Source organism: Oryzias latipes, chromosome 23 (assembly GCF_002234675.1).
Source record: "Oryzias latipes chromosome 23, ASM223467v1".
Lineage (NCBI taxonomy): Eukaryota > Metazoa > Chordata > Actinopteri > Beloniformes > Adrianichthyidae > Oryzias > Oryzias latipes.
This window is the reverse complement of record NC_019881.2, coordinates 10,107,221-10,134,800: the sequence shown is the minus strand read 5'-3', so window position 1 is coordinate 10,134,800 and position 27,580 is coordinate 10,107,221. Positions and strand designations below refer to the sequence as shown.

Here is a 27,580-nt window from a genome sequence, read left to right as displayed (position 1 = left end):
ATGACTCAAAATTAAAATGAAAAATCAATACTTCGAAATGCTTTTTCCTTTTCTACTTTGTAACCGCTTATTCTGTGTCATAATTAAAACGAAAATGCAAAGAGGGGATTGAATTTTCATTTTCACATCCACCCTGCGAACAGTGCCGTATATTTCAATTCGACTTAGCATTTCCAGAGGGGAGGCGGGGCGATGACGTCAGTGCTATCTCCGTGTCCGGCTGCTAAGAGACACAGATATGTCTAGGATTAGCTTTGTGCTAGCGGAATGGGAGATGGCTTTGTGACGGTTGTGCTTTTCTGATGATTGCACACAGCTTCTTGGGACTACGTAACAGCATTTCCGCCTTATGCGGTCCGAAGTTTGGTACCACAGCCTCCTTCTGAAGCTCCGCTGTCAGCACTGTTCGAAGCTTCTCCGTCGGACTTGCTCTTTGGTGGTCGGAGCTAAACCCGCCCCGCTAGCGCGGAGAGAAAACTTGTCCGGGGAAGCTTCGATGTGCAGGAGGGGGGAAATGCTGCTCAAAGACCCGAGAAACTCTCAACCATCATATGAATTTGTGTTTCCAGTGGTGTCCTGAACAAAATAAAGGCTGATGTAATTCCCACATATTTACATCCAAGGTGCTCCTGGACTTCTGTTCCTCCATGGCTAATGTTTTTAGCACGCATTAGGCTAATGCTAACGCTTCTTTCAGGTACTTGCAGCCAAGAAAAAAACACTGGCCGCACAGATTTTAAAAGATTATGAGCGAGCAGACCCTTAATAATCATAACAGTAATAAGCACATTTAGAAGATGGTCTCCTGCAGCGTGGCACTGATTTTCTGTTCGAGGACAGCTGGAGCCCCATCAACAGCTCCAGCAAATTTCGCCATGCTAAACGTTTGTTTGCACCAACACGTATCTTTTGGAACTACACAGTCATACACAGCCACGGATGTGTCCTTTTATTACTGTATTACTATCTTGGATGTAAATATGTGGGAATTACATCAGCCTTTATTTTTTTTGGACACCACTGGAAACACAAATTCATATGATGGTTTAGTTTCTCAGGTCTTTGAGCAGCATTTCCTCCTCCTGCGCTTCGCATCTTCCCCGGACAAGCTTTCTCTCCGGGCTAGCGGGCCGGGGTTTAGCTCTGTCCAAAGAGCAAGTCCGAGGGAGAAACTTCGAATCCTGCGGACAGCGGGGCTTACGAAGGAGGCTGTGGTCCCGAACTTCGGACCGCATGAGGCGGAAATGCTGCTATATAGTCCTGAGAAGCTGTGTGCAATCATCAGGAGAGCACAACCGTCACAAAGCCCTCTCCTCTGCCGCTAACACAAGCCTGGCCGCACCGTTTCTCTTAGCAGCCGGACAGACAGAGATAGCACTGACGTCATCGCCCTGCCTCCCCTCTGGAAATACTAAGTCAAATTGAGATATGCGACACTATTCGCAGGGTGCAACCCCCTCTTTGCATTTTCGTTTTAATTATGACACAGAATAAGCGGTTTTAAAGTAGAAAAGGAAAAAGCATTTCGAAGTATTGATTTTTAATTTTAATTTTGAGTCATTTGATGCAGCTTCATTTTGACAATGAAAACGCATTTCTGTTAATCCATTTCAATTGTAAAATTAGACATTTCTAAATGAATTTTGTTACAAATTTACCAGAGAACTTTTTGAAAATGAAATGTCAAATACCATTTTCTTTATCATCTTAATTAAGTGACAGAAAAAAGCAGCGTTGAGGAAGAAAAGGAAAAAGCATTTTGTCGAATTGCTTTTTCATTTTAATTTTGAGTCAACAAATGCAGCTTCATTTTGAAAATGAAAAAGCATTTCTGGTTTTGACTTTTATTTTTAATTATGCTACACAATTGCTTCCATAGAATCCGGCATGTTGTGTGTTTGCATGCTAGGGAGCTGTGTCAGGTCTAGTCAGTAGAATTTGTCATCACGCTCGCACAGAGGGAGCTGCTCCGCCTGCCTCTGAGGCGGGCAGCCTGCGTTTCAGTGGAGGAGGAGAGAATGCACAGTGATGTCATCTTCAGGTCTCTGCTGTGGTTTGTAATGGTGCTTCTTGGTGCTGGAGCTGTGCAAGGTATGTCTGTATTCTCCTCTTCACATGCGTGCTTCTGTCGTGGGTGTTGCTTTACCGAGCGTGTGTTGGTGTACACGGAGGGGAAGCTCTTGAATGCTTCATCCCAAGCACTAAAGGTTCTGTTTCATCAAGAAGGAATCCCATTGTAAAGCCTGTTGACATGTAGCTGAACGTGTCTGTGTGAGACTGGAGGATGCTTTAAAATCCCAGGCTGAGGTGAGGAGCGTCACCGTGTTCATTGATCCTGGAGAGATGATGTCTAGCATTACCGCCATGCAAATCTTCTTAAAGGTCATTTCTGGGTCACAGCAATATTGCTTATGACCTTCTTAAGTTCTTCAATTTACTTAAATCCTTCAAAATCTTGTATAGAAAAACCCTGCAGAACAACACAGCTCCTCTCATCATTTCACTGTCTTAATTTGTCCTGAGGGAGGTGTGGCACACGTACATGTATGATTCCACTGAAGCTGTTGTGTTGTTCTGTGGTGTTTCTGTTGTTCTGCGGTTTTCATCTCTGCCTTTAAGGCAGGAATGGCTAGAACCTTTGACATCACTGAACAGTCTGAGGTTCTTCCTGTGTCCTTCACGGCCTGTTGCAGGGTCTTCTTAGTCTGATCCACTGGTTGCTCCGCTGAATCACAATGTCGGTGAAGACTCGGTCACCTCATCATCCCAAAGCATTTGGAGGCCAACACACTTAGATCTTTCCATGCTCTTGTCTCATTATGATATATTTAAAATATGTCAGTCTGTTGAAGGCAGGAAAAAGGTTTGCAGGCCTAATTTACAAAAGTTTAAAGGAAGAATGTTAGTTAAACATTTTAAATGTGTATTAGGGCTGAATACCACTGCCATCCATCCATTTTCAGAATCCCTTTCGGTGAGGCTGCTGTTGGGTGAAGGCAGGTTAAACCCTGAACAGGTCACCAGTCTGTCGCAGGATCACACACTCGACATGCACACCTAGGGCCAATTTAGAATCACCAACCTATGACGCATATTTTTAGACTGTAGAAGAAAGCTGGAGATCTCAAAGAATGACATACTCAAGCAGAACATGCAAACTCTGCGCAAAATGGACCCAGTCAGGATTTGAACCAGGATTTTTCACTGTAAGGCTAGAGTGCCAGCCACTACCCCGCCAAGCAGCCCAGAATATTACGGCCAACATACTGAATGGGTACAGTTGTGTTCAGGTAAAGGTAATTGCTTGCGCATTAGTAGATATTTAAAGTCTTTGATCATCTTCTGAGCTGTTTTCAAAGTTTTCCCGGTTGCCTTTTTATTATGATAAGGCCATTTTTAGACTAAATATAAAAACAACCTGTGCCATTTTCTAGGACATAGTATCTGCAGAGCGGAAGGAGTCCTGTAGAAATTCACCACTATGTTTTGGGCGGTAATGTTGGTGTGGAGTAAGCCTGTCTTCATTTCCCATCATCCATTTGTTTACATTCTCTCTTGTTGGCTTACAGCCCCTCACCTGCCCAACTTAACATTACTGATACAATAAAAATGGGGGGGGGGGTAGTTTTTACCTATAAAAATGATAAATCTCTTAATAGAAAAAGTTGTTTTTTGCCTGACAACATAAGAAATTACTTTAAAAGACAATCATTTCATGGATTTGATTAATTAAAATTGTCAGAGAAGATACATGATCAGCTTCAGCTGGCCTTTCTCCTGATTAAATATAAAAAGGATCAGAATATCCAACTTTCTTTCTTTCTTTTTTTTTTTAGTTTTTCTTTCTTTCTTTTTAACTACAGCTACGATTGGCCACCAGTTAGCCTACTTTAGCTTTGAGTTAGCTTTCTTGATTTACTTTTTCCCCCCATCTATTTTATCAACTTGCTACATCCATTTCGGCGTCACGGTGCTGCCAGAGCCTGTCCTGGTTACTGTTGGGCGAAGGCGGGGTACACCTGGACAGCTCTAGGGGCTGGAGCAAGCGCGCCTGCCCGCCCCTCCTTTACCGGGAATAATTTTGCTGGCAAAGCGGGGATCCTTTGCCCTGCTTTCCTGTTGCTGCCCGCCGCCGCCTGCTGTCGTTGACCGGGTGGGCATATGGGAGAGTGGTGGCTGCAGGGAAGCAGGGATCCCTCTGCCGCCTGCTCGTGCGTATTTGTTATTTTGTGTCCTCATTCTCTTATCTTTTAATGACAATACCGTATCTTTTTCTAAAAAGTTTAGTTCTATTGTAGTTTTAGAAATGAGGCTCAAAGTGTATGCTCACTCAGTTGAATCAATGTCTTGGGACTTGAAATACACGCCTGTTTGTTAACCAGAGAAATGTCTTATTTAAAACAAAGACAAATGTATTCAAGTAAGACATGTCAAACCTAAAACTAAATGTTGCATTGATAATTTTTATTTTAATTTGTGCACAATTTTGTATTAATGCATATGCTTCTTATTGACAATTATATTACCCCATACTCAATGATCCCTCATTAATGCGCCTGCAGCAACTTCAGCTTGCCAGCTGCGTTGTAATAATTGTAATAACTTGCCACTTCATCTGTCTGTCAGTGACAGAAAAATGCGTCTTCTAAATCCCTGACACTTTTATTGTTTTGACACAACCACGGAAGCTAAGCTGTGATGCCAGCAGACCCCAAGTCCAGCTTGTGTGCACTCAGCTGAAGAGAAATCACACACTAGCAGTTTTTATGGGAAATCAGCAGTTTCCAGGGATTATTTGACCGTGGGGGGAGGCATACACAATGATGATTCTGTTTTCATGTTAGTGTAAGTTGCCTCTGATTTTGAAAGGACACTCACCTGTGGAGCCTAGACTGGCTTTGGATACCGACTCAGGAATGGTGCCAACATCAGTCACCTCCTACATGGATGACATCAAGCTATATGCTAAGAGCGAGTGTGACATTGACTCCATGATCCACTCCACCAGGATCTACAGTACTGATATTGGGATGTCATTTGGGCTTTGAGAAATGTAGATGGGTGGTGATAAAGAGAGGGAAGGTAGCCCACATAGGAGGGGTCTCACTCCCAGAAGGAACAATGGCAGACATTGAGGACAGTTACAAGTACCTTGGAATTCCGCAGGCAAGTGGCAACCTGGAGCAGGCAACAAGGAAAGCTGTAACAGCTAAATACCTCCAACGAGTAAGGCAAGTCCTGGTAAGCCAGCTCAATGACAAGAACAAGACCCGGGCAATAACAGCTACGCACTGCCAGTTATCAGATACCCTGCAGGAATAATAAGATGGCCAAAGGAAGAGATGCAGACCACGGATGTTAAGATATGAAAGCTCCTCACCATGCATGAAGGGTTCCATCCCAAATCCAGCACCCTTAGACTGTATGCTAGCCGATGAAACATCCAAGATGCATGAATACATCAAGCTCAAGGCCCCAACTGACAGTGTGCTCAGTGAATGTCTCAGGCAATGGAAAGCAGAGGATACAGTGCTGGAGGACAGATCCACATGCGAGGACAAACCCCTGCATGGGGTGTCCACATGACCATAACTGAAGTGGCTGATATCAAGAAGTCCTACCAATAGCTAGAATGGGCTGGCCTACAGGACAGCATTGAAGCACTGTTTCTGGCAGCTCAGGAACAAGCCCTGAGCACCAGAGCGATAGAGACTCAGAACTACCACACCAGACAAGACCCAAGGTGTAGGCTGTGCAAAGAGGCGCCTGAAACAATCCAGCACATAACTGCAGGGTGTAAGATGCTGGCAGGGAAAACATACAGGAACAATCAAGTGGCTGGAAAAATATACAGGAACATGTGTGCAAAACATGGACGGGAAACCCCAAGGTCAAAATGGGAAACACCTCCGAAGGTGGTAGAGAATGAGAGAGCAAAGATCCTGTGGGACTTCCAGATCCAGACTGATAGGATGGTAATGGCGAACCAACCAGACATTGTAGGTGTGGATAAAGAACAGAGGAAAGCCGTTGGAAAGACGTCAGACCTCTCAGTCCAGAAAAGTGTGCTAGGAACAGCTAAGATATTGCGCAGGACCCTCAAGCTCCCAGACCTCTGGTAGAGGACCCGAGCTTGGGGGGGGTTAACTTTAGGGCTGAAACGATTCCTCGAGTTACTCGATTACAAAAATTCCTCGAGGCAAAAACTCTGCCTCGAAGCCTCGTTAAATTCCTATGACGGGCACTATACGCGTGGCGCAGGGATTTGATTGAGTCACACGGACCGTTTATTCACACGGACCTTTTGAATTTACTTGGCGCGATGGCGGAGAATAGATCTATAAATAAACGGCAGAAACTGTCTGAAGTGTGGGATCATTACACATTTAATAAAGAAGAGAACAAGGTGCAGTGTCTTTACTGCAAAATAGAGCTGGCATACCCGCGCGTGCCGCCGGCAGCGAGCGAGGGGCGGCGTCAGCCGCTCCGCACCCCCTCCGCGGCCCCCGCTGGTCGCCGCGGAGGGGGCGCCGAGGGGGCGCCGAGAGGCAGGGGCTGGGACAGGCGGTAGTTAGCCTTTCGGCGGACCGCGAGGCTTCTTTAAGCATTGCAAAAATAACAAAAGCATTATTTTTACACGAAATATAAACAATGATAGTGATCAAATATGTTTTTCTGATTCTTTTATTTTTAATGGCCTTCCATTTTGGTGTTGTGCCACCCTTTCAAAGTCTTCTGTCCCCCCCCCCCATACAAAATGTTCTAGCTCCGCCACTTCTCAAGACCAACTTAAAAACACCAAAAGTAACATTTGCATCACAGCGGATCTTTAAAATCAAATGCTTTTCATTTTACAACCACATCATTTTTGTTGTGCAAGATTTGTTTTGGTTGCTCAAAAACACACACAAATTGTTTTAACCGATTACTCGATTAATCGATCGATTAAGTGCTAGATTAATCGATTACAAAAAGAATCGATAGCTGCAGCCCTAGTTAACTTAACTTAAAACCTGAAGCTTTCCTCACAATAGTCTGTAATGACTTTGAAAAAGCGATTTCTTAAATAGGTTTTGAAGGGGTCTCTGAATTATTCATTGCTCAGTGATATGTAATTCAGACCTTTGCATATCTGCTGTCTTGTAACAGTTTGCTCCTTTAAAAACCCTCGACTATTTCTACTCACCAGTGGAAATTCTCCTGCAGTACAGACATTGATTTACAGTTTCCAGCACAATGCTGAGTTCTCCCTGCTGAGAACTTCATGGCTTCAGCTAACATTAAAGCTTTCAGCCAGTGGTCTGTTCAGGAGAGCAACAGTTTGAAACTGATCTACACAGAGATTTTACCAGCTTTTAACCAGGTTCTGAAACCAACCATTTGATACAACAGGCTGTCAGACGGTAAAAGAAAAATGAATGGAAACAAAGATGTCTTTTATGGTTTCACCTTCAACAGCATGTTTTTTTTTAGTTTTTTTTTTTTTAAATAAACTCAGTTTAACTGAAGTAAACTTTGAGCCTTGACTGCATAAAATGTTTTTTTATTTAACACTAAACTGCAGTTTTGACATTTATATAGTCAATAAAAAAATCTTTACAGCCTAATACAATTCTCCATCACTGGTACTGAAACTTTCCTGTAAACGTCCTCTCTATTCAAATGTATGAAACAACATCATTAGTGTGAAGACCTTTTTTTGTCGCCATTAGCAAAATTGTTCCGTTGTGATGCAGCTACTTAAATGGGTGGGCCCAAAGCTCCATGCTGTGCTCCATTCTGATGCATCCACTTGCAGACAAATGGATCCATGAACATTTTCCTCGTCTGAGCTGATGTCTGGATCTAAACTGTACAGCTGGATAGTTCCAGTATTGCTCGCCATTTTTGTTGCCCTGCTTATGTTAGGTTGGGGTTTTGAGTGGCTGTAAGATAGCAGGAGAGAGAGTGCAACCAAAAGGATAATTTGATATCTATGGAGGATTACTTCCTCGCCAACAGTCTCGCCCACAACTCAGAGGTGAATTTCTACTGAACTCCTGCCGCTTTGCAGAAACTATGTCCTAAGAAATGACAAAGGTTTTTGTGGGTCTGACGTTGAACGCCTGAGGCGTTTGACAGATTTTCGGTAGCCAATGGCAGCAGACTTCATCCATGAAGAGCTTTTCCTTCTTATTTTGAAATTCTTTTAAAAGCGTTAAAAAATCAACAAAGATTTTCTCGTGTCTCTCTAGCTCAACACAAATTAACTAGGAGTGAAAAACTATAAAATACAAATAAACGTTAACAAATACTAAATTACCGTTCGAAGATTAAATTGTTGATGATGTTAAATGTTTCTCTCTCAACGGCTTGTCCAAATCTCCTGAGCCGCTGTACTGACTGTATGAAGGGAAAGCTGAAAACAATCTGTTTCCATTACATAAATGCGCAAAACTTTATCAAAATTCTAGAAATGTTGAAAAAAATAAAAAAAATAAAAACGATTTCACCGTTTCCGTTAGATCATTTATGCCAACAAACACAAACCAACTCTCGGATGTGAGTTACTACAGATGCAATCAAATTTCTGTCTGTGTTTATCTCATTACAATGCATGGAAGACACAGAGGATGTTTAGAAATCGGATTCATTTATTTAAAAAAGTTCTATAAAAGCATCGGTAATAACTTTTTGAGATCGTTCAGTCTCCCACTGCAAAAACGCTTTCCGCCACTACTTCCATGTCTCTGTGACCCACATTAGTTTAAAAAGGGGAAAAATGAAATCAAGAATCAAACTAGAAGATTTTTTTTATAATTGCTCTCGCTGGCTGGCTGGCGCTTTGCCTCCTGCCAGCCACCCTAGTGCTGGCATACCAAGCAAACATGCCTGCTGCTAGGCATAGCGAGCTGCGATGCCGGGATCTGGCGGAGCGACCGCAGGCTGGCGACCGGTCCAGGATGTACACCCCCTTCGACCTTCAATTCAATTCAACTTTATTTATATAGCCCAATCTATTCATATTGCCCAATATTAGGTGTCTCAATGTGATTCGTACCTGTAATTGTACAAGAACATCAAATCATAAAAATCCTGAAGTCATAGAATTCAATAGGTAATGGCTAAACTAAACAGAATAGGCTAAACTGGGCATGCCTGCCCTTAGACCAGGGGTGTCAAACTCATTTTGGTTCGGGGGCCACATTAAACCTGTATGATCTCAAGTGGGCCGGATCAGTAAAATAAAAGCAAAACAACCTATGGTCAGCTTGTTATCTGTAGCTTTGTTTTTCTCTCAGTTGGAAAAAATACAAGTTTAAATAATAATCATCTGTATATAATAATTATAATAACAATAATTTGTATAAAATAAAATTTTATACAAACTGAATATTTTACATCTGACTGAAGCAATCCCAATAATAAACTCAAGAGGGGGCTGCGGAAAAAAATTGAACACCCTGCTTAAAATGTAAATGTCGAAATCAATGAAAAATTTAATTAAATTAAACTTGCAAACATTTGTGAACATAACAAGAATTTGGAGTTAACCTCCCTTTCTCTCCTGAATCTTCACCCAGTCATCAATATCAAGATTTAAATCCTGTGCAGCAACACATTTACCGTCATTCAAGTGTGCAAAACACAATAAAAAATGTCCAAGAATCTTTTCCTGGGTGGCTCCCTAAATTTTGTGGCAACACCTTACTTCGTCCAGACCTTTGATGGGTCGCCATCAGTGACCAGACTGACGTCACATGGCCAGTTCACTCAAACATTGTCCAGCGCAGTAACTAGAGGTGACTATATCATCAGCTGTTGTTGTGTCTATCAACTAAATAAACTCTGCTGTTACGGTCTCTTCTCTAATAAATATGCACGGTTGTATATGTCTGATGTCGGTGCTTTCATCAATAGCGACCGAAATTGCTATAAATAACTGGATTCCTTCATTTGGCCACACAAGTCTCCTCAGAGATGTGGTATCTGCAATCGTAATCTTTGACAGATTCATGTTGGCAAAGGTCGACTGCTTTTTAGGACACATCACTGTCGACATGGCGGACGCCTGTATCAGGAAGCAATGGTGAAGGATTTTGCCTCATTTCATGGGAGCTTAAAGTAAGGCATTTTCTATGGGTGACGTCACACCTCGATTCGTCCATTGTTTTTATAGTCTATGGCACGCACAGGATAAGGGGGTGTACATGTGTGATCTGAACTGTGCCTACTGATCTGTACAGATCACGGTTCAACCATTATCCATTGTACCTCTAACCTGTATCCACTACTTAGTTTTGACTAAGGCTGTAGATGTTGTCTTTTGAAATGGTCCATCCCTGCAACACGAGGAAGAGCAGCAGGACGGCCCTTCATCACTGATATGTGAAGAGACAGAGGCTTTCACATCTTGATTTACATCAAACATCAGAAGTGTGTCAGTGTGGGAGTGAAACAAAAACATTGAAACTAAGCCACAGATTCTTTAGAAAGTGAATGACAGAAGACTGTTGGCATTTAAGTAAGCATCAATTGATATCAAGATTTGTATAAACAAGTCAGTGCATTATGATGTGTTTAGAGGACACCCAGGGCTGGTCTTTCTCCAATGAATCAAAACAAATGCTTGATAGTCATCAGAAGTTAATCAAATTAAACTTCCCGAACAGAAAGCAGCATTTTTCCTGGCTAAAAGCCTCACAGTATCCTGCCTTTTATTGATTGGTCTTCCATGACTCTGAAATGTCTGTCCCTGTCCCCTCTAAAGACTTTCCTTTCAAGTCTGCAGAGCTCTGGTAGGTCTGAATGGGACTGACTGTCCTCATGATCGAATTACTGCTCTTAGAAATGGGAAAGAGTTGAAGTGGAGGCAAAAGAAATTGTCTGTTTTTGTGAATCAAGACAAAGGTCAAAACTTGATTAAATCTTATCTTTTCAAATAACTTTTGCATGGAAAAAGATGTCTGAAATCCAATGTACAATTGAGGACATTATGGATGATGATTGTGGTTTGTCCTGGAGGCAGTTTTTAAGTGTCCACACAAACCTAAGAATTCTAGGAATTATAAAACAATTATTAGAAACATGGGGGCTAAACTGAAAACTTAAAGAATCCTAATGGAAAACATTTTAAATTTGACACCAACTATAGACAAAAAACTGGGATATGGGGGCCCTGCAATGGGCTGGCAAACTCTCCAGGGTGTACTCGCCCTTCAGTTGGTGGTTGGCTCCTGCAGTCCAGTGATCTGAATGGGGATAAAGCAAGTTTGGAAAAAAGGACGAATGGGATAAGGGGCATGAGGAGACTTTCTGTACAGGAATTCCAATGAATAGGTTCATGACAGCAACAGCGTTCATCCTCACCATTCAATCTTTGGCCAGCAGGCGGTCCAACAGGACATCAGGATTTCTGGGTCTCAATTAATGCACAAATATAATTCCAAATACCTGTATGCCAATGATCTTTAATATCTGTAATTTCATAAATTTTCAGAAACATTTTTTTTTAGTTTTAATAGTTCCGTTGTGTTAACATGTGTCCACCCGGTTTTCAACATTTGGACTAGGGCTGCACGATATGAGCAAAACTTGCGATATGCGATATTAGTGATCAATATTGCGATAACGATATAATTTGCGGTGTATAAATGAATAGCACAACAAACAAAGACATCATTACCATTTCATTGCAACAGTTTAAAAAAATGATACTCCAAATGACCCTCGTTGACGTAGGAGGCAAACATCTAACATCGGAATCAGAATCAGAAATACTTTATTGATCCCACACGTGGGAAATTTGTTTGTCACCATAGCAACTGAAAGCAGAGGGAGAAAAAAAAAAGACTAAGAATAATATAAAAAAGAACTAGAACGAAGAAAATGTAGCATAAATGCAAAACAACAAGGTAGTAGAATTTAAAAAGCTATTTACAGAACAATGCAGGTAAAAAGATGTGCAAAAAAATGTGCAAAACAGAAAGTAATAAAAAATAAAAAAATAAATAGGTAATTTAAAAAAATGTGCAAAGGTTATCTTTGCACATTTAAAAAAAACATAAAAGGGCTCATCTGATTGGTCAACATCGGAAAGGGTCCATCCAATTAGTCAGATGCATAAATGGATTTATTGAATTCGTTAAATGCTTCAAGCTGCCATAGGATTGTTTTAGGGCATTTAAGGGAACCATTTATTGCGATTTTTGCTGACTTTTGCGAAAGATATTGCACTGCTTGATATTGCGATAACGATAAATTTGCGGTATATTGTGCAGGCCTAATTTGGACTTGTTTTTGCCTCTTCATTGCAACCTTTTGACCACCCAGCTGTGCTGAGCAGAGGTTGTTCAGGTGCAGAGTGAAAGATTATGACAGACCAACAATCATTGTAAGTGGCCTCCTGCTGTAATTACAACAGCATTTCACAAATGGCCACATGCTGGAAGGCATCAGCTCCACTCCAAATAAATCCCTTGAAAGCTTTGTGTAATTAACAGACGGTGCCTCTTGTTGGTGGATTAAGGTGAGCATTTCAACAGATAGAAAACATGCAAAGGAGGACATTTCAATGGAAGATTGGGGATCTTGAGCTGTCCTTCAATGATTCCAATATTGCTGTAAAACCAAGTTTTTAACTTGTTTCTTTCAGAACGTGTGAAAAAGTCTGCTTCAAATTTTAAATACAGCAAATCCATTGAGATCAGCTGTGAATTTGTTCCACTTTTTTATAAACCTGGCTTAGCTTTACAGATGGACTTAACAGGGATTTGTTGTTTTGATTTATGAAGCTATTACATATGTCTTCTTTTTTTCTGGATTTAAACCATACAGCTCAAGCATTGCTTGCCATTTTTGTTGTACTGCTAATGTTAGATTGGGGTTTTAAGGGGCTGTAAGCTAGCGGGCGAGAGTGTAAACAACTGAGTGACTGCTGATTTGATAAATTCTTTGGCATTCATCAAAAAACTCATTTAAAGAATCTTGTCTGATTCAAGGCAGTGAAACAGCAACAACATTTTGACCCAATGAAATAAATGTTCACACCGCAACTTTTTTTTTTACAGGAAAAGCAAGGAGAGGGCAAACTCAAAAAGATTAACCCACAAAAAAAGTTTTCAGAAGCTCTGAGTGTGAATCACAGAAGATTTTGTTTTCAGGTTTTTACAGGTTGACACTGTTTCTGTAGCATAAACGATGAATAAAAAGATTGTTTTTTTACTCTTCTTCTTTGGTCCTACTTTCAAACTTGTACATGTTAATAATTGTGCGTCTTTTGTATCCTGACAGAGATGCATCCATTAAGGCTGCACAGACGGGCCTAACTACGGTTTCTAATCTGGACTCATCATGGACTCCTCCTCTGAGTCCCAGACAGAACCTGAGAAAACTCTGGTAAGTGAATGCAACCACGTCCTGGAACAAAGTAATGAGCACACAGCTTCATAGGCATTCAAATCAGATTACTGGGGAAAAAACCTGCAAATCCAATGTGTCAAAATATACTTTGTATTGGATCAGTCAAACAAGACAAATGAAAGGCAAACAAATGTTTATTGTTGAACATTAAAACAAGTAGAATTTCATGTAAAAACATTTGGGGTGTTATTTTGTGTGTTTCACTTCAGATTCAGTTTGAATACAAATGTGTCTAAATCCAAAGTCTTCTCAAGTTAAAGACAAAAACCTCAAATAAACAGAAAGTATAATAAGCAGCAGAGTTTAGTGGGTTTTTTATTCATTCTAATTTGGTTCACTTGATTGATGTTTGCTGCAGGATTTTCTACATGTCGCTGTTCAGAATAGGTCTCTTGGCTTGGCATGATGGGAATTTTTTGAAAACGTCTTTTTCAATGCTTGTACTGCTGCTGAACGAGAAATACACAGCTCATTTAATCATACTGAGTTTTAATTCTAAATTCTAAATGATATATGAAGGTTGTGGGGGACTTTGGCTCATTTTCTGAGTACTCCTGGTCTTTTTTATCCCTTCATTTGAAGTTTCTCATGTTTGTCAGTCAAAGTGATTTAGTTTAAACTTAATTTTAAACTTAATAAGCCGTGGTTGGACTTTTTTCTTGGACTTCGGAGTAAACCAGCAATTTTGGAAAATAAAATCAAAATTTCTAGCCTCAATAAACTGGTTCTAATGCGAGATGTCTGAATGCATGTCAGATTATACAGATACTAACAGATCTAACAGAGTTTTTGGTATTGGCAGCTCAGAGATGAATGATATGGTCTCTGTGTTTTTATCTTTTGTTTTGCTCCTTAAACGTCCTCGTCTTGCAATTGTCTATATTCTAAAAAGCATTTTTCTCTTTTCTGAATATTGTGAAGTAAATCAGTGTGTTAATTGTTCCTGACTTAAACTGTGGATTTTGCCACTTTCCATACTTCAGCTGTGTTTTTCTGATAGATTAGTAATGAAGAATGGTTTGGTAAATTAACTCCAGTGGTGATGCATCAGAGGTAAACTACAGCTTTCAAACCTTAAGACTTTACTCCACATCATTTTCCTCATTTGATGCTTCTGGAGCTTAAATATTTCAGTGAGTTCATTTTATCCATCTGCCACCTGACCTCCACATATCCAGGTCTTGGGGGCATCAGGATGCCTAGATCTACTTCTCCTCATTACCTGGTGGAGCTGTTCTGGATGAATACTAAGTGTTTGAAGACCTGAGCTGTGTAGTATGCCCAAACTCTATCACAGAACCTCCTACCAGTTGTCCATGCCTCAATAGGGGAGCTGTTTGGGTCCCAATCTCCATACCTCACCTTCAATTCATCCATCATCAATTCCTGATTTGTCATGTGTTGGATCCCTGGAGTTAATGGAGTTTAATCCAGCTACCATAGAGAAAGAGATGCTGGGCAGAGCTGCAATCCATCACAAAACTGCCTCCTCATCATAGAGGAACAGTGTTCCTATTCTGAGCTCCTCCTGTATGTTTGAGTTTTGAACCTATCTGCACAAAAAACCCCAGTTACCCTGTGAATCTTATTTCTATCTGACCTTATATGATTGTTGTCCACCCATAGATTGTGAGGACCGCTGCTCAGAGCTGGTTCTCCCTGAACTTGAATGACCAGCTTCAGGTGCTAATATTGTCAGGTTGCCACAGGCTTGTCCAGCTGCTGTCGCAGACACACTGCTACACTGCATGTCACTGCAGATCCCCGAAGGTCACGTCAACTCAACATCCTCTTTCCAAAAAATTGCAGGCCGTTAATATAAACAACAATTGTTCTCTGTTCCTTACCTTTGTTCTAAACTGTGAAGTTGAAACTCTGTAGTTCTTGTTTGGTTTTACAGGTCATCCCCTACGTCGCATCAACATTAAAGGGTTCGTGTCTGACGGTTTTCAGGATAGAACTGCCTCGTTGGTCATTCCATTGGTCTTTAAAAGAAAATATATGATGGGTAAAGCCCTTCAAGCAGAGTTATAGACAAAGGGTGTCTTCAAATCTGGACCTTACTCGATGATGTCTTGTATAGCAGCCATTCATCTACGTTAGCGCTTATCTGCCAGCTTAGAAAACTTAGAAAATGCATAACATTGGTTTTAGAACTTTAAAAAGTCATGCTAAAGCAAAGGGTCAGTACTTGCATATAAATATAAACTTCTGTGCCTTAGAGCACACTCAAGTGAAGAAATGTGTTTTTCCTACGTGTTTCCCTGCCAGTGGAGGGATACCCAACCCTTCGGACGCTGCTAAAGATTGTTTTTTTGTTTTTTTTAAAAAGAAATCTAGAGGTATTTTCACAAGCTAATTTCCTACCTGTTAGATGACTCAATTCCTGAGGCCCCGCCTTTCGCTCCTTGTGGGTTACGCCCATTTTCTGATGTCAACCTAGAGCCGGCTTCGGCAGCGTGTCCGCGTTTCGCCCACGAAAGCAAACAACATCCGAACTTTTGAAAAGATGAATGTGCATATTGTGCATAAAAAATGAAAGTGTTCGATCACAGCTAGCTCCACAGAGAAAGTGAGTGTGTGTGTTAGCCTGGGGGCGGACCTGGCAGTGCAGACTTTTCCTGGAATGGGACGTTCTTAAGTCTGGGACATCACAATGTGAGAATCCACTTGTTTTTGTGGATTGGGAGAGCTGGTGTTCTGAGAACAGATTTTTGAGGAAAAGCTCAGAAATGCGTGAATGGATCAAAAAAACACTTTGAGGTTGCTGTTTTTTTGTGAGGAACATTATAATACACTTAAAAGCTCAAAAAAGCTGGATTTGCATTATATAGGTCCTTTAATTTATTTTAATATGATTCTGACTGCAGTTCTTTCTTGGCTTTACATGTCTGGTTTCTGCTTCCTCACACCTTTGCTGTGCTACATTCTGTCTTTTACTGCTCTAATCCGTAATATCCTTTTTGTGTAGAGTAGGAGGACAATTAAAATGGCGATAAACCATGCGAGCCTTCCAATGTAATACAATACAAAGGAAATGAACTTGAGCAGAACTAAAGGCTCTGTTCTGTTTATTTGACTCTTGCTTAAAGTGGAATGCAGTTTAATGAATCTCTGTGCCGTCACTGCCATCACATTTTTTTTCCTGCCTCTCTGAAAGTGTCTGCATAATGAAACTGCTGATTCATGAAGTGGTATGGAAGTCTTGTCATTATAATTAGCTTCATTCTGGATTGGAATGACTGTTGCACTTGTGTCTCCTCTCACAAAAGCCGATCTCCATGGAGGTGTTTTTTAAAATCTTTTTATCACACATATCAAGTCTGGATGGTGAGGCATTGAGATGGTGGGATTTATTGTGCTTCTGACTCATCCTCTTGTTGCTGAAAAGGGCTACAAAAGAGGATGGATCTTTACAAGATGAAAGGCTAGCATGCACATTCCTGTTTCCTTTTACTGTAAGGTTCATGTCAGCTAGCACCGGTGCAGACTTTGATGATGCCCCACACTCATTTTCATCAACAACTGCTTGTGACGGGTTTCAGACTTGTTTGTTTGGGTCATGTGAATTTCTTTGTTTCTGCTTCTGTTTCCTTTTTATTGACATTAAAACAGCTCGATGTACCCCCCCCCCCCCACACACACATTTGCAGACAAAACGGTGGGGAATGCATAGGTAGTTCTACTGCTTCTTTTGCAGCAATAAAACATGAAGAGGTAAACTACCTAAATGAATAAAAATCATGCCAGCAGGATGGTTGTCCAGAAAAGGCAAAACATTCAACACGCTCTGCTCACATTTATGTTGTTTTTTAATAAGTTTAAGCCCTGGTGGCTATAAGATGAAAATAAAGGAGGCACACAATGTCAGGTTATATTGACTTCATATTTTAGACTCTGAATGAATTTTTTCAGTTTTATGCTGTTAGCTCACATTTCCTTCTTGTATACATGTTACAACTATGGTTGAATCTGTTTCTGTGTGTTAGAGATCCTGATTACACAAAACAAAGCTATCGAAAGATGCTGCACAAAGCTGAAAAAAGAGCTGAAATCACAGCATAACTCAATTCACAGCAGAACTCAATGTGCCATGCATTCTTTTTAAAAGAGACACTTTACTTTAATGTAATAATAATACATAAACTTTAAAATGCCTGTCATGTTGGTGCACAGATAGTGACTGTTGACAGGAAAGAGCTGACAAACTCACCGCTGCAGGAAATAACACACAGCTAATGGCTAAATGCTAAGAAAAGCTGAAAGCAACTGAGCAGTTAACTTAGTTAGTCAGTTAATTTTTACGGAGGCAGCCGTAGGTTCTTTCCAGGGTTTCATAAAGCTAAAAACAGACCACGTTCTGCCAAGATCCTTCTGAAACAGAGATCCTTCCACAGGTCCAGAGATGGTGATGGCAGCAGAAAAAAAGATGTTGGAGGATCCTGTGTGATGAAACGCATCTCTACAAATCTCTTGAGGATGTCTCTGTTTAAGTAGTGCACTTTTAACAGAAAAACCCTGTAGAACCATTAGAAAACATTTTCACACATCTTAGACTGTTGAGGTTCTGCCATCATGATCCATTAACACGGATCTCTCTTTCCACATTGACGCTAAAGCTAACTATCCATGCTGGAAGTGCAATTATTTTGATGGCTTTAACAAAGAAATAAAACCGTTTAGTTTCTTGTGTTACAAATCAGCTTGTAATCATCAACTCTCATTAATGTATGGAGTTCACATTTTCACCACTTACGATGCCACTTCTCTCTAATCAAATCATAATGCTAAAACAAAGCTTATTTCAGAGCACAAGATCTCTTTTCCAGCATTAAAACCTTAAATAAAATATTTGTAAAATAAATATTTTACAGAGCCTTTAGTACCATGGAGTCCTATACTGTTCATAATTAAATAAATAAATATTTAATTAAATAAATAAATATGACCTCATGCAAATACACAATCAACCAACAAATCTATCATAAATATATAAAAAGATCATGAAATTGTGAAAAACCTGCACACTGATTTTAAATTAGCCATTGTATTATTCAATATATTTCATTTTGCTTTAAAAACCTGTTCATTATTTTAAAGCATTTTAAAATATTCATTTTAATCATGTGGAATATTATTATAATTCTACATCTTTTTTCAGAACCTTGGATTTCAAAATCAATATTTTCCAAAGTAGCTTAGGTTTTATTTCATGTTGCTGTTTTTCACAATGGCTTATTTATTTCATGAACAGCTTTTTCAGGAAAATGGGTCTGTCAATCAAACTAGACAAGGCGGAGACACCTTTGTGATTGGCTACTCCTTTACTCAGACATGAGCAGCAGCACCCTAACTACATCGATCGAAGATGCTTCAGCAAACGTAACGCCGCAATACAAACCCCTCAACACTAGGGGGAGAATGCACCTCAACACATCCACAGTGTTACAAGAAATTGGGCAGTTTTGGTTCTAAATTTGCGGATAAAAGTGGCTTTGGGCAAGTGTGCATAATTCGGGTGATTTTGTGGTCGGTTCGGAAATTTTCATCTTCTCATGAACATTTAGTAGTGGCCTAAGTTAGGCTGAGTGGTTTTTGGAGTTCCACTTAGCTTCTATGAACTGGAGTTTCCATGAATGCACCTTGCCGCGTGTGGGAGGAGCTATCAGCTAATGTTTTTAGCCTGATAGCCACATGGAGCGGTTGCTTGTGCTTATCTCAGTAACAATGCATGGATGCATAATGCACATGGAGAGTGTTAAGATGTCAGAAACGTCCTCGCAGGAAAGGTTCAACATTTTCCCTGAGAGGGAAAAATAAAATCAGAGGACCTGATTATAATCATTGTCTCAATGAAAATAGAAAATATCATAAGGTTCAGGAGGCACGAGCAGGCTTGTCCCGCTTTGCGCAGCTGCCTGGTCTGACTGTCGGTCCGCCAGCTCACCTCCTGTGAGCTGACATAAAGCACGATGTGAGCTCTGAGTGAATGGCATAAGAATGAGGAGTGTTTCAACAGGGGACTTCAAGATGTGGACGACGTGAGCTCCTCTGTGGTTTGGTCCACACAAACCCTCAAACTACAAAAACAGAGTCGTCCATGTTTGCATCTTCTGCAGCAGACAGATTGTTTGACTCTATTTGATCTCTAATGTCAGCAAAGCCGCGCGGATATCGCTGAAACATGTAATCTCTCTGACTGGCACACCGCTGAGGGGCATATCGAGGAATAAGAGTCGATTTCCATGGATGAGCCAATGAGCGTTTAGATCCCGCCCAATTTCACTTATTGACAGATATACTCATTCTCCTGAAAAAGCTGTTCATGAAATAAATAAGCCATTGTAAAAAACAGCAACATGAAATAAAACCTAAGCTACTTTGGAAAATATTGATTTTGAAATACGAGCTTCTGAAAAAGACAGAATTATAATAATGTTCCACGTGATTAAAAATGAATATTTTAAAATGCTGTTTTAAAATAATGAACAGGTTTTTAAAGCCAAAATGAAATATATTGAATAATATAATGGCTAATTTAAAATCAGTGTGCAGGTTTTTCACAATTTCATGATCTTTTTATATATTTATGAGAGATTTATTGGTTTATTGTGTATTTGCATGAGGTCATATTTATTTATTTAATCAAATATTTATTTATTTAATTATGAACAGTATAGGACTCCATATAGTACAAAGTACAAATACTGTCCTCTACAAAAAGTACTGATTAGATCAAAACTTCAAATATTTCAAAGTGCCTATATCACGAAAAATCTACTTTTTTGAGCTTTTAAGTGAATTATATTGTTCATTCCTCACAAAAAAAACAACCACGAGGTGGTATTTTGATCAATTCACGCATCACTAAGTATTTCTTTAAAAGCCTGCCCTCTGAACAGCAGCCCTTCCCAGTTCAAGAGCAGATCCCCACATTGTAATGTTACAAAGTGAGGAACAGCCCCTTCCAGGAAGAGTCTGCACTGCCAGCTCCGCCCCCAGGCTAACAGACAGACACACTTAAGGGTGCTTAAGGGCTGTTTGGAGCTAGCGGTGACCCACTAAATGTTTTCATTTTATTTGCACAATTTTCTCATCCATCTTTGCAAAAAGTTTGGATGTTGTTTGTTTTCGTGAGCGAGATCTAGAATGCTTTCGAGGCCGGCTAGGTTGGCGTCAGAAAATGGGCGTTACCCACAAGTAGCGAAAGCTGGTGCCCTAGAGATTTGAGTCGTCTTAGTTTAGGTTAGCAAAATGAACTGGGAAAATAAATCCGATTTCATACAAAAAGGTTCTTTAGTGTGCCAAAGGTAATTTATTATCATATACCGTAATTTCCGGACTGTAAGCCGCTACTTTTGTCCTGCGCTCACAGCCCTGCGGCTTATTCAGTGACGCTAATTTATGGATTTAATTTGCGGCCGCCATGAATGTACTTTCAGTCTCAGAGCATGGGTTGAATGCTTTATCCAACTCCAAGCATCAAGTCATTTGCTTTTCAACACGCCTGTAAGCAGCCAAACAGCATGGGCTTGACTTCAGGTCATAGACACTTCAGTCATGGTTCAACAAAAAGAAACACGCATGCCCAGCCGCATCCCAGAATCCTTTGGTGCCATTAGACCCAACGTGCACGTGATCGCCACTACAATATGTTGCAGCTTTCAAGTTAAAAGCAATCGTTAAAAGCAGCGTGAAAAAATCCACCATCACCAATGGGTTTGGAAAAGCCGGTCAGCTGCGTGACGGAGAGAACAGCGCAAACTCAGGAGTGAATTTACCTCTGAGTCACAGTGACACTAGCCCATTTATTTAGCAGCTCCGTAATATACGAGATAATCTTTCAAACGTGCGTTTATTATAGTTATGTTATGGTTATTATGAAGGGCCTGTTCGCTAATTTTATTTTTAATCTGTGTGGTCAGTGCTTTTTTGTGGCAGAACGAAACCGGAAGTATGGTTAGGTGAAGGCTAACATGCACTAACAACATTTAGCCTGGATGAACATGAATCCATGCGGGAAAAGCTGCAATCTGCAGCTTGGCTGCACGTAAATATGTGGGAAAAACATCAGCCTTTATTTTGTCGGGACACGACTGGAAACACAAATTGACGTGATCGTTTTAACGGTTTCTAAGGACTGAGCTGAATTTTACTTTGAAAAGCTCATCCTGCCCCGCCGCTGCCGCCGTGTGAGCTGGAGAGAAGTTCTCCTGCTGCTCGTTCACATAGAGCTGCAGGAGATGGCAGTCTGAAGGCTCCCACACTTAACAACGCATCCGCCCCTCATCCACAAAACGTAAAGTATTAAGTCTGATTGCTCCGCACAGACACGATTCGCTCCGTCTACCGGCGCAATGGGGACAACGCGTTACTCCCTGGCCAGGGGTGTCGGAGAAGATCGGAAGGGGAGACTAGGAGCGTGCGGGGCGAGTGCAGAGCGCATAGGCGTCCGCGGAGCAACAGTGTTTGTTGCTCCGCGGAGGCGCGCGCTTTTCAGTCGCCGCTGCTTTATTTTACTTGTGTGATTTTTTAACCAGCCCTGTTACTACCATAATGCTGCCGCGACACGGAATGAGAGCTGTTCGCGTTCGCCCCTCCATCCACTGTTGCTCCTTGCTCATTCTTTAAACACTGACAATGGTGTGGCGAGCCGGGGGTTAGAACTGCCTATAGCCCCTAAGACTCATGGGAAATGGGGAATCGCGAATGTAAATTTCCTCATCATAACTGAGGGATGTAATGTTGATTATATGGTAACTGTTTGTAATTTTATGTATGAAACCTACATTGTCAATAAGTAAAAAAAACTAAATAAAAAAAAAACTAAATAAAACATTACTGAGGAACTTGTGAACAGAATAGACACCATGCTGTTTGGCAGATGTGGGTGCATTCAAATAATAAATTGCACTCAGTCAGAGAGTCAGGACGTGATTTGTCAGGCAGACAACGTTGCATAAGTCATGCGGCTTGTACTCTGACGCGGCTTGTGTAAGTACAAAAGAAGTTACACGTGAAAATGTGTGGTTGCGGCTTGTAATCGGGTGCGCCCTATAATCTATAATAACCCCGCGAGGTCAATTCCTCTTTGCGCCCTCACCTGGATTTACGGTCACTGTTAAGGGGGCGTTTTTGTCACTTGGGGGGCGGTAGTCAGGGGTGTGTTTGTCACTTGGGGGCAGTAACCTTTCTGGTTGATCTGATTGGCCGAAATTTGCATGTCAAGTCCGGCGAGGCAGCGGGGCGGGACTTTCTTTTGGGGCTTTAATAGAAAAGAAACGGCAGCTCTAACGTGGATTAAAACATTAACAAATGCAGTGATTTTCACATGAGAAAAACTTAAAGCACAAAAAAACCTGCTGCCCTATCTTTCCTTGGTCTTGGGTCGTTGGTTGGTTTTAATCCACGTTACATCTGCCGTTTTTTTCTAAAGCCTCTAACACCAACAGCACAAGTTTGACACAAAGAGCCGAATTTTTTAACTGTGATAGTAAAAGAGCCACACCACGCACTGACCTGCCAGACATACACACACAAACACGCAATTAAAGCCATATTATTTCCCATAACACACTCCTTTACTGACAATATAACAGCGCTGGATTAAAGGGCGCAGTTTCAGTTATGGATTTTTTTTTCTGTATTTGACGTTAACACATACCGGTAAAACGTGCATGTTGGTGTGTTTTAAAAATGCAGCGAGCGCAGTTGCTTGCGATTTTTTTTTTTTCAATCATCAATCAGCATCCAAAAATTAATCAAAGTCCTCATCTTCTGAATCTGAAATGAACAGCTGGGCTTAATTTCTATCAAACACGCCAGCTTCCCTTTCGTCATCGTCAGAGTCCGTCTCATTGGCGTGTGGCTCCAAAGAACAGTGCAGGCAGACAAGTCAGCCCCAGTTTTAGTCCTACAGACCAAAAGTGTGGCGTAACTCGCTCGGCGCTGCCTCCCAGTAACAGGAGCAGAGGATGGACATTTGAGAATCCACTGAACTTACCTGACATTCACCAAAGCCTGACCTGCATATAAATGTGTGACTTTATGGTTTTGTCTCTTTCTGAAGCAGATAAATTCACGACAAAGTCCATGTCAGAGTGGGTTTCAAAGGACCTGAATTTTGTTTGGCTTAGCTTGTGATTTTTCTCCTTGAAAACAAAGCCCGCTCTACTTCTTTGCAGGGTACGGAAGCCCTCTGCCATGTGTTGAATGAGCTTTGCTTTTTTAGATTTCAGTGTGCATCTTGTCCCACCAAAGGAAGTGTGTTTCTGTTTTACACCGCAGTGTGTTTTTGAACAAACTGGGGGTGAAACAAAAACAGACACATGTCTCTGTGGTTTAACAGATTAGTGCTTATGAAGTTTGCAGTCCTCTGTAACTCTTTCAGCTGAATTAATTACATCTAAGTTTTCATGATCCACTTCCCTGTTTTACTGAAGGGTTTTTCCTGTTGAGCTTTGCAAAAAAGATATACAACTGTTTAAAGGTCAGGTGAAAGCTGACAATTAAACAAGATACAAAGAGGGAACAAAAAAAACACTACATGTAGCAGTGGCTACAGTTGTGAAAGAGGAAGAGAGAAAAGAACACTTCAGTGAGAGTAAGAAGTAGACTCGGAGGCTCTCAGGCCAATTTTCATGTCTCCTCTGTGTGTGTGTGTGTGTGTGCGTGTGCGTTTGTGCGTGCACATGTGTGTGTGACATACCACTCTTATTCTGACTGCAAAGCAGTAACAGTGACAGACTGGCGTCCTTCACCTGTAAGTGAACTTTTCTGCTGCCAGTTTTTTTTATTGACAAGAAGTTGCTGTTTGCAGCTGCACGTGATTATTTATTGTAATAATTAGCTCTGACGTCGTCCCTGTAGAGATGGCACACTTGGGCCTTCTGCCTGTGATAGGATGTTGATGACTCTGCGGGGGGGAGGGGGGGATGGTTGTTTCTGTCTGTGGTTGATGGAAACCAGCTACATGCAGGGTTAATGGAGCTTAATGGAAACAAAAAAGCTTCTTCCAACCCTGGTGAGTCGATAATATCCCTTCTGAGTTTTACCACAGAAGTCAAAGAAGTGCAGTTACTTTCTGTGAGCGAATCTCACCAGTCAACAGGAAGAACGGCTGTTAAAAGCTGTGGTCTCTGACTGTTTCTTGCTTTCTTGTTTAAAGTGCCTATATAATGAAAAATCAATTTATTTTTTAGCTTAGTGTATTATAATGTTCATTCCTCGCAAAAAAACAACCCCAAAGCGGTATTTTGATCCATTGACACATTTTTGAGTAGTCCTAAAACCTTGCTCTCTAAGCACCAGCCCCTCCCAACCCATGGAAACAAGCGGGTCCTCACATTGTGACGTCACAAAGTAAGTAACAGCCCCTTTCAGGAAGAGTCTGCTCTGCCAGCTCCGCCCCCAGGCTAACAGATGCACCCACTTTCTCCGTGGAGGTAGCGGTGATTGGCTAAACACTTTCCTTTTATGTTCACGATATGCACATCCATCTTTTCAAAAGTTTGAATGTTGTTTCTTTTCGTGGGCGAAAAGCAGACATGCTGCTGAGGCCAGCTCTAGGTTGATGTCATGAAAATGAGCTGCGAAAATAATTTATATTTAATAAAAAATCTTTCTTTAGTGTGTCAAAGGTAATATATTATTATAGATGTGGATATTGTTTACTCTGAAAGGCTGAAGAAAAGCACGATATAGACCCTTTAAATGGAGGTAACCTGAAGATCAGTGGATGGGAGTTGTTGAGGGAACATTTCCCTTTTTGTCTTAGTAGAGGCTCTACAGGAGTCCTGGTTGATCCAAACAGGACTGTAATCACTTTGCCAAACAAGACTGTTTACTGTGAGCAGCTGCTGCAACACAGACTGACTTCACACTGTCTTCTAATATTAGCAGGACTTTTTCATTTATCCAGCACACAGAGCTATGCTGTGAGTTATCCACTTTAACTTAGAAACAAAGCAGTTCACTTGCATATCAACACACCAGACAGTGTGAATACAACATTACTCACCTTTCAAATGAAAAAATACTTTAACTCAACTTTAACTGCATGCAACTGTATTTGATTCACATATTGATGTTTGGTTGATTTTTCTAAGTAAGAGATATGGAGAAACCCACCTAAGCAGATGTGATATCAGCAGAAGTCTATGTTCTGGTTGTAAATTGACTTCTTTCTGCAGAAAATAATTGTTGTTTACATCTTTACTTAGTTTAGATGAAACATGGCCAGATAATGAAGGAGCCCTATTCAAATCGGCAAACATGTGAAGAAGTGGATGCAGGGTCAGAACCATATGTGGCAGCGCTCATTTAATGTCTCAAGCACCCATCTAGGGGTTGACCTGTACTGGTGATGTTGATTTTTGGGTTGTGCGGGTCCATTGACGGTCGTAAAGAGGAGCTGCAGCCCCTAAGGGGGGCACAGGTGTGTCTTATAGTTCCCTCCAGGCTCGTATGGCCACCTTAAGTGACATCATGGAAATGCATTGTTTCATCGTCCTAAATGTACTGTGGAGTATCCATGAGGCTAATGTAATTTGCACAGACTATTAACCTACAGGTGATGCTGTCGCATGGTGTCCTTACGCCACACTCTAGTCTTTAGTAAGGTGCATCCTTTCCTGCATGCAAGGGATTTCCATGTTATACGCAAGTGCCAGTAGTCTGACTGTAAGGTGCACTCACAAACTAATCTAATTTCTTCATTTCTAGCAGCCAGGCTGCACACAAGGAGCAAACACTTAGCATGTGAACAGAACATACAGGTCTCTTAACCAGAGTGCAAGTTTTTTGAGATGTTTTCTAAAAACATCAAAAAACAAAAATTAATAAAACTAAACCTCATGATAACTTCAAACCTTTTTTTCTTTTCTTAAGAGAATTATTAGTCCCTGTTTTGTTACTGTGACAGAATTGAAAGTTGCCTTTCGAGGAAACAAAAGCTGCCTGGAATCAGTGAAGCACAATTATAATGAAGTCCAGGCAAGGCTAAATCAGTTAGCAGATTCTGTCTCGATAGAGGAAAAGCACCTACTCCTATGCTGACAGGAGTTCTCCTCCCTAACCAGAGCAGTTCTAACAAATCAAGTAGCAACCTTTCCAGCCTTGCCTCAGGAGCTTTGTTAAACTATATCATTAATCCTTCTCCAAGGCCATCATCTCTATGAAGGAAGATTTTGATTTTTGTGCGTCTTGTTTAGATCAGGCCGTAAATCTGGTCTGTCGGTTCTTCAGCTCACCCTGTAGCTCTCTGCCATTCATTTGTTCAGTTCTTGATACATTCCACTCTTGGTGCACTCCGATCTACTTAAGTTTTATAGTACATCATAAAACAGCAGGAATGTACACTACTCTAATAACTGTTGATTGTATTCAGTTGCTTATAATTCTTCTAAGCCTCTGCATATTAGCTGGTTTTAAAGTTTCATCTTTGTTCTGGAGCCTGTTGTTTTCTGGATCACAGGATGTTTAATGGCATCTCAACTGCTTCAGCTTTAAAAAAATAATTTGTTTCACAGAAAACATATGGCTGTGAGCGCCTTAAGACACTTAAAGCATGATCAGATCAGGTTGCTATGGCAACTCTGCCCTGCTGATTGCCTTTCTTATTGCTGCTTGCTTGTTTATGAGTTTTATGAGTTTGAATGGAGGCTTTCTGTGCACAGTTAGTGTTAGGCGTGGTGGTTGGAACATTCTGGAGTTAAAATGGACAAAATCAGGAAATCTTTCTTTAAACATCTTGATGCATAATTGTGCTCATGTTTTTTCTTTTTTTGTATGGGTGTAGCTCAGGACCACTGCCACAGACAGATCTCTAACTGTACGTGAACTAATAGCACATCAAAGTCAAAAAATCCAAAGCCTTCTTTTCATTCATATTATCCTAAAAGAAACCTACATTGGTGGACAAAATTGTTGGTACCCCTCAATTAAAGAAAGGAAGTCCACAATGTTCAGCTAAATGACTTGAAACGTTCAAATGTAACAATAAATTAAAATTTATTGTAAATGAAATAATCAAAATCAGCCATTACTTTTGAATTTTTGATTAACAGAATTATTTAAAAAACAAGCTAATGAAATAGGGCTGGACAAAAATGATGGTACCCATAACTTAATATTTTGTTGAACAACCTTTTGAGGCAATCACTGCAATTAAATGGTTTCT

General features: G+C 40.8%; 1 protein-coding gene across 6 annotated transcripts in view; it reads left to right on the top strand.

Moving 5' to 3' along the window:
- Positions 1–27,580, top strand: part of osbpl8 (oxysterol binding protein like 8) — a 101,426-nt gene that overhangs the window by 11,455 nt on the left and 62,391 nt on the right. For 4 of the 6 annotated variants that reach the window (XM_023952609.1, XM_023952607.1, XM_023952604.1 and 1 more), the window contains exon 2: positions 13,273–13,377. In XM_023952609.1, the coding sequence (XP_023808377.1) occupies positions 13,333–13,377 (45 nt within the window). In that variant the 5' untranslated portion in view covers positions 13,273–13,332. Of the gene's footprint in view, positions 1–1,978; positions 2,092–13,271; positions 13,378–27,580 lie in introns of those variants that run through there. The other 2 variants (XM_023952605.1, XM_023952611.1) reach the window with 2 other exon arrangements.